The sequence below is a fragment of the Trichechus manatus genome, unplaced genomic scaffold (genome assembly GCF_000243295.1).
Source record: "Trichechus manatus latirostris isolate Lorelei unplaced genomic scaffold, TriManLat1.0 scaffold00070, whole genome shotgun sequence".
Classification (NCBI taxonomy): Eukaryota; Metazoa; Chordata; class Mammalia; order Sirenia; family Trichechidae; genus Trichechus; species Trichechus manatus.
The window spans coordinates 9,274,941-9,286,727 of record NW_004444006.1 but is presented as its reverse complement, the minus strand read 5'-3'; the positions used below and the strand labels follow the sequence as shown (position 1 = coordinate 9,286,727).

Below are 11,787 nucleotides of genomic sequence, written 5' to 3'. Positions count from 1 at the left end.
CTCCCCGCGGTCGGGTGGCCACCGGTGCGGCCGTGGGCACCGAGCGCGACCGGCTGGAGGCGGCGGCGTGCGTGTCAGGGATTGGGTTCTCCGCCGCTTCGCTCGCGGTTCACCGGGCTGCGCGCTTCCCTCTCTCCGGGGCAGGCGGCTTCGCGGAGGTAAGCCGGGCCGCGGGGTAGGGCGCTGGGCAGGGTTCCGGGCCGGGCCGGGGACTCCCGCGGAGCGGGCATGGGAGCAGTTGGCGGGGCCGGGAGGCGGCCAGGCGGGCCGGAGGGCTCCGGGGGACTTGTTTTCTGTTCGAAAGCTGCTCTGCTGGGGGCGGAGGGGCTGCGGCCGCTCGCCCGCCCGCGCGCCGGTTCGCTTGCCCGCGCGCCAGCCTGCCGGCCAGCCGGGCCAAATAGCCGCTTCTCCCAGGCAGACGGCAGCACCTTTCTCCCTGCGCCCGCGCTTTCTTCAGCTTGGCTTCCACCGACTTTGCTAATCGCCCGGACATCTGGACGCTCCGGCTCGGGGGCTGCACAAAACTCAGGTTTCGTTCGGGACTGGAGGCGAGAGGGGCTTTTCAGGCCGAGCTCAGTGGAACTGCGGGGTGGGAGTTAGCGAATTTGGGCAACTTGTCTCTGCTACCCAATCGACCTCCGCTCTCCCGCACACACGCCCACACGCACACCCCCACCCCCCATGCACACACCCCTCTCCCTATAAACGAGGGCGGTCTGGCCGGGCTGTTCGCGGAGTCCCTGCCCAGCGGAACGCCGGACTTGGAATCAGTCAGACTGCGAATCCCGGCCTCGCCACTTTCTAGCGCTGTGACCTTGGCAAGTTACCGCACCTCTCTGAGGCTCTCTTACTCTTCTCTTAGGCGGGGTTAGAACACTGACCGCAGGCGGTTTGGCTAGGGGGTAGGCTCAGCCTGGGACCACGTAGGGGGCTCAGTGGGCGCTCAGTAAATGTTGGTGAGGCGCGGGAGTGGTCTGCGCTGGAGTGCGCCCCCGCGCGCGGAAACAACCCCCGCCCCGGCTCCAAACTCGCCACCTAGGCAAAGATCCGTCCCCTCCTATCCATCCAGTCTCTACGATCAGTTCCTAATACAGCACTTGTGGGAACAGTCTCTGCGGGTCTCAGGTGGTCTGGGAGCTCGCGCCAATGTTGCAGGGATACTTCCCGGCCGCCTCCAGCTCCGGCGGCTGCACCTGAGATGCGGCGAGGAGGGCAGCCGAGCTGTCTGCAAACAACGGGCCTTTAGTTTTCAGGTGGCAAAACTGACTGGTCTAGCTAGAGCGCGCGTCCAAGTCAAGCAGCAGTGCTGTCTGGATTTTACAATTTCTTCTCCTGAGTGAGAAAATACCAATCGAGATGGAGCCATCCGGTTGGTGCCATTTTAACTTTTGGTCTCTCAACAGGTGAAAGACACAACCCTTCTCTCTCCTCTCTCCTTCCTCCCTCCTCCCCACCATCGTCTAGGCAGGAGAGGGCTGAAGCTAAGGGCGGGCTGTGGGACCGGGAACTGGTGGCCGACAGCCGCGAGGGACCAGTCCGCGAGGAGACACTTGTTGCTCTGCATTTCCCAGCCGCCTCTCACCGCCGTTTCGCAGTGGTCGGCTCCAGGCTTGGAGAGCTGGCTGGGACGTTTCGGCGCTGCCAAGTTTTGCCCTTGAATGGATTGTGGGGTTAGGGGAGAGGTGGAAAATTGGGGAAGCAGGATCAGGAATTCAGATCGAAATGTGGTTGCCTCTTCAAGCTGGATTCAATAACACTTACTGAGCGCCTACGGAGTACAGGCACGGAGTACAGGCCTGGGCCTGGGGTCTGGGCGGGTGGTCGGGATGATGATGAGAGGCCACAGATCAGAACGAAGACAGGGCCCTGCCTAGAGGAGCTCACACCCTGAAGGGGGAGACATGGTAAAATAGTCTTCCTCACGAACTGATAATCAGAACAGAGATAATTTTTTCTCCTCTTTTTCCTGCTTCTTTCTTTTTTTCTCCTCTTTCTGTTTCTTCTTGTTGCTGTTTTGTACATTCCAGTACCAGGCGGCATGAAGGAGAGAGAAGAGTGGATATGAACGGGAATAGATGGGCAGGGACCCCCAGACATTTTTCTTAGGACACGAAAATTGTTTGATCTTGAAGGTCCTAGTTCGACTCCACCAGCCGCTCCTTGGAAACCCTACGGGGCAGTTCTGTTCTGTCCTATAGGGTCCTATGAGTCAGAATCCACTCACCCCCGCAACGGGGTTAGAGTTCCCTAAGAAAATGTGGATTTAGAAGGAGGGATGTGATCACTGGCTTGAAGGAGCAGGGCTCCAATCAAGCAGTGGTGGGGGACCCGGAAACTGATGATTGTTTTTCCTCATGTTTTCTTTTTTTGCCCCCTTTCTCTATTTTTCTTATGCCCTGCCCCACCCTCCCCCCACACACAGTAAGTGCAAAGGTGATACAGAGAAATAGTACTCTAATTGATCAGTTGCAGCTAGTGTATATGGGGCTTTTTTTTTTAAAACAAGCTTCTAGGAAAATAACGTTAGTTTGCGGAGGTGTTTTATTTTCTGCTTTTGGGGGGTTCTTTTTCTTTCATCTCCTTATCCTTTGGCACTTGAGCCAAGGAATCATTTCTTCTGAAGCCGTTGGAATCATTCCAGGTATGATGACCTGGCCACTGGTCAGGTGAGCCACGTGGGCGTAGGAGTGCTAGATCCTGGTCCCAGAACCACTGCTACCTGACTGGAAAGCCATTGAATCTCTCTGTGTCTCAGTTTTCCCTCCAGAAAGAATTATGACCACCTGTCACTACAGATGAGTGTAGCTGGGCTGAGAGCTCTGGGGCAGAAGTCCTGGGAAAGCCCAATGCTGGGACAGTCTTGGAGGAGCCTTGAGGCATGGAGGAAAATGAGACATTCCTAGCTGCTCTCTGACTCTGGCTGCCTCAGAGCTCCCAGAACACCTTGATCAGTCCTGCTCTCTCACAGACATGCCCCAAGGCAGGGCCTTGGAGCCGTACGACATTTGCTTTGGGGACTTGTTCCTTCCCTGTCTTGTGCTGCAGCCTCCAAAGCTTTCTAGGTCTTCCTTGCCCTGACTCCTCACTTTCTCCCTGACCCAATGGAGGCCCCAGCTCTCCAGCCCTGGTACTAATTGCCTATTAAGACAGTTTGCCACTCACTCAGGGATGTTCCTGCCCTCAGAACCAGGAGCAGCACCATCCTCCTCCCCACTTCCTTTCCCCCCAACTTGGGGCTCTGAAATCACTTGCATGAGGAAACAGTCATGTGTGTTCCCTCCTGGTGATGTGGGCAGCTGGCTGTCTGGGCAGCACCTGGCTGAATAAAGCACCTTTCCTACCCCAGGCAAAAGTTCCAGCTTGATTTCCTCCCTTTGCTCAGGTTGTCTCTGGTCTCGGGTCTAACCCTGTCACCATTGTTGCCTTGTAATGGTGTGGAGTTGCTCTGCTTCAAGCTTTGCTAGTGCTTTCTTGGTCGGTAAAGCCTTTTGCCCTTATCATGTCTTCTCCCTCACGTACAGCACAGCAGCTCCAGCTGACAGGATCACCTCCCACCAATTTATCCAACTTCTGCCAAGGCTCTGAAATGCCAGCTATGTCGAGGCCTGCACTTGATGTCAAGGGTGGCACCTCACCTGTGAAGGAGGTAACTTTTGCCATTTTACAGATGGAGACACGGAGGCATGGGAAGACTGATTTGTCAGGCGTCATGTGCTAAGTCCTCCTAGGTGTGGTATCTAATGTCCTTTGGTAGAGAGGAGACAGCAGGGCTTTCTCTGGTGAGAATGAGAATGGCTTTTGCCCAAATGTAGTCAAATTGAGCTCTTTAGAGGTGTTGAAGACGGCAGGGAAGGGAGCAGAAAAGTAGAATTGGAAAAAGACCACTCCATTGAAAATATTAAAATGAAGCTGAGGAGAGGGGCAACAAGATGCCCTTTTTAGAATGGTGAGCTGGGGGTCAGAGGAAGGGAGACAAAAGTAATGAACCCATTTAGGATGGCAGGTGCCCAAGCACTAGAACTTGGGACTGAGCTCAGTGCTCAGAGCCATGGGAGCAAAAGGATGCTCAAGCTGGGAGCCCCAGCTCTCTGGGAAGCCCTCTTGCTACCTCTCCACCACTAGCCTCAGACAAAGCATATGTAGAGCCCTTCTGGGCCTGATGAATGGCAAGGAAAAAGCCAAGGGCAGGTGTACTATGGCATGCCTTTCTCTGTCTTATAGGATGCCAACCAAGAGATGAGCTCTCTGGCCTACCCTAACTTGGGAGTGAAAGATCGCAAAGCAGTGGCCATTCTGCACTACCCCGGGGTGGCCTCAAATGGAACCAAGGCTAGTGGGGCTCCCACTAGTTCCTCAGGATCTCCATCTCCAGTAGGCTCTCCTACTGCCACCCCTCCCACTAAACCCCCACCCTTCAACCTACACCCTGCCCCTCACCTGCTGGCCAGTATGCAGCTGCAGAAACTTAATAGCCAGTATCATGGGATGGCCACCACCACTCCAGGCCAACCCGGGGAGGCAGGATCCCTGCAAAACTGGGGCTTTGGGGCTCAGGCGGGAGGGGCAGGGTCACTCTCACCTTCTACTGGTGCCCAGAGCCCGGCTATCATCGATTCAGACCCAGTGGATGAAGAGGTGCTGATGTCACTGGTGGTAGAACTGGGACTGGACCGAGCCAATGAACTTCCAGAGCTGTGGCTGGGGCAGAATGAATTTGACTTCACTGCGGACTTTCCATCTGGCTGCTGATGCCAAGTATCCCTAAGATGGAGGAATAAAGCCACCAATCTTGTTGTAAATAAAAAATAAAAGTTACTTACAAAGAGATGGGCAGACTGGGAGTGATCGTCATTGAGGTCTAAAGGTGTGTAGTATGTCTGGTCTGATGTCCTTTTAGTAATTCTGAGGCCCATGGTGGTGTTGGGGGTGGATAGCTCAGAAGGAGATAGAAGGGATGGGAGAAGTGGGGAAGGCTGCTCACTGAATCCTACCACAACCCTGCAGCCCTGCTTCTGGCTGCCACCACCCCTGCCATTATCTCAGGGGTCCAAGTACCTACCCCCTGCCTACCTCATTGCCCTAATACCCCAGGAACACTGTCCTATTTGGGGTTGAATACAGGAGCTGACTGAGGGGCATTCTTGGGAGAGAGACTGGTCAAAACCCTTCTGCAGCCTCCTCACCACGTGCACATCCAAGTCTAAAGGATTGCACTGGCCACCTGATACATACTTCACCAACGCTAGAAGCTGCCACCTCCATCTACTCTCCAGTTGCAATCCAATTGACCCCCTAAGACCATTCCTTTACCTTTTGCCTATAGGCAATAAATAGGGCCTAAGAAGGACCTTCTGACCTGGGGGCTCCGATTTCTCTGGAAAATGACAAAAGCTACAGATCCTTACCATTACACTGGGATTCTAGGTACCTTCTTCAAACCCCTCAGACAGCTGTTCAATACCTCCCTCCAAGCCAGTCTGGAACACTCAGCTAGTCTAAGCGTCCCCTAATTCCTCCCTCTCTGACCCTCCCCGTATGGGGACAGCCTGCTGCCTCTCCATCTTGTAGATACAGATCAGGGCTGGGCTTGACAAGTGCAATCTTTGAGGATATATCCTCAGACTTAACTGCTGAGCAGGCCGTGGCATCAGGAGCATGCCAAGTAATGAGACAGCAGCACTGAACTGGATCCTGGCCTTGTGGGCCCTGATGCAGCCCCCTCCTCGTGTTGCCACAACCCAAGTGCCTTTCAAACTCCTTGGCCCACATTTCAGACTCCCAGAGACAGTCTTCCTTGAACACTGAAAACTACTCCAAAAAGCCTCTCAGGACTAGCATCAGCTCTGTCCCCTGCTGAGGTCTTTGGGAGGAGTCCACTAGCAAAGGCAATTCATTGGATTCAGCACTCCCTGAGCATATTCTCTGGCAGGCACTTTGTTAGGCACTGGGAGCATGAATCAGATAAAGTTAGTACCTTTGGGAGGTTCCCCCTCTAAAGAGGGAAAGATGGGCACAAACAAATTGCAATACAATACAGTATTTCCTATCACACAGCGGGGAGGGGTTAGTGTTATTAGATTCCAGGAAAGGAAACCTCTCCCATCTGCCTGGGAAGTTTGGGGAAGACTTTCTGGTATTGAACTGGTTCATTTGTTTGTGTTTATATCTCACAAGTAATAAATACATGATACAATCTCCTTGTAAAAAGTAGAAATTTTACAGATAAAGCTAAAGTACCCTTTGGCCAACTCTCCCTCAGTCCTGATCGCTCTTGCCCTCCACAGAAGTAGCAACTGTTTATCTGTTTATCGTGTATGCTTACAGGCCTTGCTGTGACTTCACATACAGATATGTCTACCCATAGAAAGAATTAGGTTTTAAAATAAGGTTAGAAGTCAGCCAAGGGAAAAATGTGTGAGGGAAAATCTGCTACACAGATGCAGGTTCATGAAAGGGCCTGCAGTGGCTAAAAAACAGGAGTTGAACATGCAGGGTTGTCTTAGTTATCTAGCGCTGCTGTAACAGAAATACCACAAGTGGATGGCTTTAACAAAGAGAAATTTATTTCCTCACACTATAGTAGGCTAAAAGTCCAAACTCGGGGCGTAAGCTGCAGAGGAAGGCTTTCTCTCTCTGTTGGCTCTGGAGGAAGGTCCTTCTCATCAATTTTCGCCTGAATTAGGAACTTCTCAGCTCAGGAATCCCTGGTCCAAAGAACGTGCTCTGCTCCTGGCGCTGCTTTCTTGGTGGCATGAGGTCCCCCTGTCTCTCTGCTTGCTTCTCTTTTTTTATATCTCAAAAGAAGTTGCCTTAAGACACAATCCAATCTTGTAGATTGACTCCTGCTTCACTAACACAATTGCTGCCTATCCCCTCTCATTAACGTCATAGAGGCAGGATTTACAACAACAGATGACAGAATGGTGGATAATCACACAATACTGGGAATCATGGCCTAGCCAAACTGATACACATATTTTTGTGCAACACAATTCAATCCACGACAAGGGTCATATGGCTGGTGGAGGGTAGTGGGTGGAGAGGCTGAAGAAGCTTGTGGGAGGCCTAGTACACAGGGCCTTCTAGGCCACGCAGGGAGCCAACCCTTATCCTTAGAATCACCAGTCCCTCTGGCTTGGGGATAATCTCCAGAGGTTTGTAGGAAAGCAAATAATTAACCACCTTGATTTTTAGAATGATCTCACTGAAGGTGGGTGGTTGGATTCATCTAAGGCGGGAGATAGCGAGGCGGGGGCTTTGAGATAGTGCGGCAGGGGTAGGAAAACAGAAAAGAATGTGAAGCCTGGGAAGTGGTGAGAACAAGGCAGTCTTCAGGACATGGAGTTCTGTGTGAGGAGAAGAAAAGAACAGGATTTGGGGAGAGGCAGAAATTGAAGGGGTAAGAGGGAAGCTACTGTCAGCAGATGGATTTTAGAAGCTGGAAAGCTCTTAGGGGCCACAAGGGCAGGGTGTAGGCACAGGAGTGGGGTCTAAATGGAATAGCAGGATGTTGAAGGAACCTAGACACTAAAAGGCTGTAGGGTTCAAGGGTCCTTTCCCTGCTAGAGCCCTCAAAAAACACGATTGTGGCCAAACAAAACAGGTCAGCAGGCTGGATTCAGTGCCTGGTCCCCAGCTTACCACTCCTGATCACGGTGAACCCCCAGGATGCCAGCAGCCCTTCGGGTGGGGAAGAGCCCAAGTCAGGGGCCAGTAAGGAAGGGGAAGGGGTTGCCTAGGAATTATGGAGGTGACAGGGATGTAGCTGGGGAGCAGATGGTGGAGGGGAATGGTCCAAGCACTCACGAAGAAAGTGCTTCTGAATGAGGCGGGAGAACAAGAACTTTGGCATGGCAACCCTGCCTCCTGGTGCCAGGACCCAGAAGTGTGGCCAACTGAGCAACCTCCTCTCGAGAGGGCTTCGAAGAGGGAAGAGGCAAGCAGGGATTATCCTCCAGGGAGAGTCAGGGCTCTCTCTGCTCAGATGAGGAGGAGGAGAGTGGGGGGCGGTAATTGTTCACTGTGTAGGAGGAGACAGGGCGAGGGAACTCCATGGGCACAGAGGAGGAAAGGTAGGGAAGTCTCTGCCCTGTCCCGTCATTTCATGTTCAGGCCTCTCACAGCACAATCAGACACATTCATTAGGTTACCAGATGATTCCTGAAGCCAACTAAAAGTCCTGCCCTGATATTGGCCCTAGTGATTAGAAGGCAAGGTTTCCAGATGCACACATATAAAGAATACTGCCTGCTGTCAAGGAGATTGCAGCCTGGAACAGATGGAGATGTGTAACCAGGAGCGCCTCCTAGAGACCAGGAGCTATGCTACATCCTGGGGGCACATTAGAGGGACCTGTCATGCTCTCAAAGGTGCCCTGCTAGCGCAGTGGTTCAGCACTCGGCTGCTAACCTGAAAGGTCAGTGGTTTGAACCCACCAGCCGCTCCGCTGGAGAAAGATGTGGCAACCTACTTCCATAAAGATTACCGTCATGGAAACCCTATAGGGCAGTTCTAGCCTGTTCTCTAGGGTCTCTGTGAGTTGGAATCTACTCAACGGCAACGGGTTTGGTTTGATTTTGGCCCTGCTCTCAAGGCACCCACAGTCCAGTGGCACAGTGGCGGAGGTAGGCAGACCCACAACCAGAGCACTGAAAGATGAATTGGAGTTTGATAAGACAACAATGCTGGTGGTGGCAGGGGCAGAGGGAGTAATTTGAGCACAAGTAGAAAAATAAAATCAAGGAATGGTGTAAGCCAGAAAAAAAAACATGGGAGAACCCATGGCTTTTTCAGGAAAAGGCAGCAAGTCCAGCAGCTTGACTTCATCCAAAGGCAGAGGACTAAGAGAAGGTAAGTTGGAATCAGATCTTACAGTTGTTACTACTTTATTCCGCAGGCACAGGGAAACCTATCATTACACAAACATGGACTGGGTACCTTCTAAGTACCAGGCACAATGCTAACCACCCGGAATATGTGGTGAGCACATTACCCTTGCTCTCGTGAAGCTTCAAGATTATTGGGGAGATAGACAATAGTCAAACAATCATGCAGATTATTAAAACTACAAATCTTGAGAAGTGATAGGAAGAAAAAGTACAAGGTGCTATGAAAGAGTGTAATGGGGCCTTAATTTCAATTGCAGTATCGGGTAGGGCTTCTGAAGCTTTTGAATAAAGGAGTGCTTTGGTCAGAGCTTGTATGAGGAAAATTAATCAGGCAATAGTGTGCATGACAGATTGGAATTATGGTAATCCTAGAAAGCTGTTACAGTGGTCTGGGCAAGAAGTAATGAAGACAGGATATTAGGTTGATAAATGATAAAGGTAGCATTTCAAAGCAGTGACGAAATGATGGATTATTTAAATGTTTGGGGGCAATCGGGTACACTACCTCACACTTTACATCAAATGAATTCCAGACGGACTAAAGATTTAAAAATAAGAAACGAGCCCATAGCAGTATTAAAAGAAATAACTGGAGGTGGGGGGCTTAAAAAGAAAATGTTGAAATGAGCAAGCCTTTCCAAGAATGACACAAGACTGGGAAAAATATCTCCAACTAAAAGTGAATATGGAAACAGCTCTTACAAGTCAATATGTAAAAGACCTCCAGCCCAATTTAAAAACAGGCAAATAATATTGATAAACAGTTCACAGAAAAAGAAATAAAAATGGTTTTAAAACATATCAAAAGATGTCCAGCTTAACTCATAATAAAAGAAGTGCAATTTAAAACTACACTAGTTTCCCCACTAGGCTCACTAAGATTAAAAATTAAAAAAAAAACAGAAAATAACAAATGTTGGCAAAGATGTGGGAAAATCTGAACCCTTACTGATTGCTTGAGGGAATGCAAAATGGTACAAACTTTGTGGAAAACAGTGTGGCAGTTCCTCAAAAAACTAAAAATAGAACCACCATATGACCAAGCAATTCCACTCCTAGGTATATACCCAAAAGACTTGAAAGCAGAGACTTGTACACCAATGTTCACTGCAGCATTATTCACAAAAGCCAAAACATGGAAACAACCTAAATGTTCATAAACAGACAAATGGATAAACAAAATGTGGTACATACATACAATGGAATACTACTCCACCAGTAAGAGAAATGAAGCCTTGATACATGATACAATGTGGATAGAGCTTGAAGACATTATGCTGAGTGAAATAAGTCAATCATAAAAGGACAAATATTGTATAACCTCATTTATATAAAAAGACAAGACAAGGAAAATGTATATAAACCAAAGTTTATTAGTGGTTATCAGGGGTGGGAGGGAGGGGGAAAGGAGAGGTCATTGCTTATGAGTTTCAGTTTATGGTGATGGAAAAATCGCATTAAGGGTAGGGTTGCACAGCCAATTATCATAAAATAAGTTGTACACCTGTAAAAAGTTGAACTGGCAAAAGTTGTGTGATACCACAAAAAGTAACAATCTTAGTTGGTTATGAGGGATGGGAGGGGTGGGGAGGAAATACTAAATAGACAATAGATAAGTGGTAACTTTGGTGAAGGGTAAGACAGTACACAATACTGGGAAAGCCAGCACAACTTGTACGAGGAAAGTCATGGAACCCCCATAGACACATCCAAACTCCCTGAGGGAATGAATTGCTGGGCGGAGGGCTGTGGGGACCATGGTCTCGGGGAACATCTAGCTCAATTGGCATAACACAGTTTATAAAGACACTGTTCTACATTCTACCTTGGTGAGTAGCGTCTGGGGTCTTAAAAGCCTGTGAGCAGCCATCTAAGATACGCCACTGGTCTCATCCCTTCGGGAGCAAGGGAGAATGAAGAGAACAGGATATAACGAAAAGATTAGTCCAAAGGACTAATGGACCACAGCTACCAAGGCCTCCACCAGACTGAGTCCAGTACAGCTAGGTGGTGCCCGGCTACCACCACTGACTACTCTGACCGCTCTGACCGGGATAACAACAGAGGGTTCTGGACAGAGCTGGAGAAGGATGTAGAACAAAATTCTAACACACACAAAAAGATCAGATTTACTGGCCTGACAGAGACTGGAGAAACCCCAAGAGTATGGCCCCCGGACACCCTTTTAGCTCAGTGGTGAAGTCACCCCCAAGGTTCACCATTCATCCGGGGATTGGACAGCTGCATAAAACAAAACGGGACTAATGAGGCACAGCAGTCCAGGGACAAGCACTAGAAGGCAGAAGAGGACAGGAAAGCTGGTGATAGGGAACCCAAGGTTGAGTAATGACAGTGTTGACATGTAGTGGGGTTCTTAACCATTGTCATAGGGCAGTATGTGTACTAACTGTTTAATGAGAAACTATTTTGTTCTGTAAACCTTCATCTAAAGTGAGAATAGCAGCACTACTGGAAGAATGTAATCAATGTCACTGAACTGTACATGTAGAAATTTTTGAAATGGTGTATCTTTGGCTATGTATATTTTCACGGTCCTCAATGTCGAGAAGGGAGAGTGTTGACATGTCGTGGGGTTGTTAACCAATGTCATAAAACAATATGTGTACTGACTGTTTAATGAGAAAATATTTGTTCTGTAAACTTTCGCCTAAAGTACAATTAAAAAAATTTAAAAAAAAAGTTGTGTGATAGACATATTTACAACAACGAGAAAAGAAAAAAAAGAGTAGCTGCTGAGCCAGTTTATGTACAACCAAACATCTCATGGGATTTGGTTCCTTCGTTTGGAGGTTTAAGCTTCTGGTTTCATGTGACATCCTAGTTAATTGGCCTAATAATATGTTTAGTGCTTCTGTTCCACCTCCTAATTTTTTGTGTA

General features: G+C 49.4%; 1 protein-coding gene across 2 annotated transcripts in view; it reads left to right on the top strand.

Moving 5' to 3' along the window:
- CITED1 (Cbp/p300 interacting transactivator with Glu/Asp rich carboxy-terminal domain 1) overlaps nucleotides 1-4,832 on the top strand; it is a 5,412-nt gene extending 580 nt beyond the window's left edge. Inside the window, exons 1-3 of one of the 2 annotated variants that reach the window (XM_004380147.1) lie at nucleotides 1,357-1,369; nucleotides 3,522-3,646; nucleotides 4,222-4,749. In XM_004380147.1, coding sequence (XP_004380204.1) covers nucleotides 1,357-1,369; nucleotides 3,522-3,646; nucleotides 4,222-4,749 — 666 coding nt within the window. Of the gene's footprint in view, nucleotides 1-1,356; nucleotides 1,370-3,521; nucleotides 3,647-4,221 lie in introns of those variants that run through there. The other variant, XM_004380148.1, reaches the window with a different exon arrangement.
- Nucleotides 4,833-11,787: the final 6,955 nt, after the last annotated feature.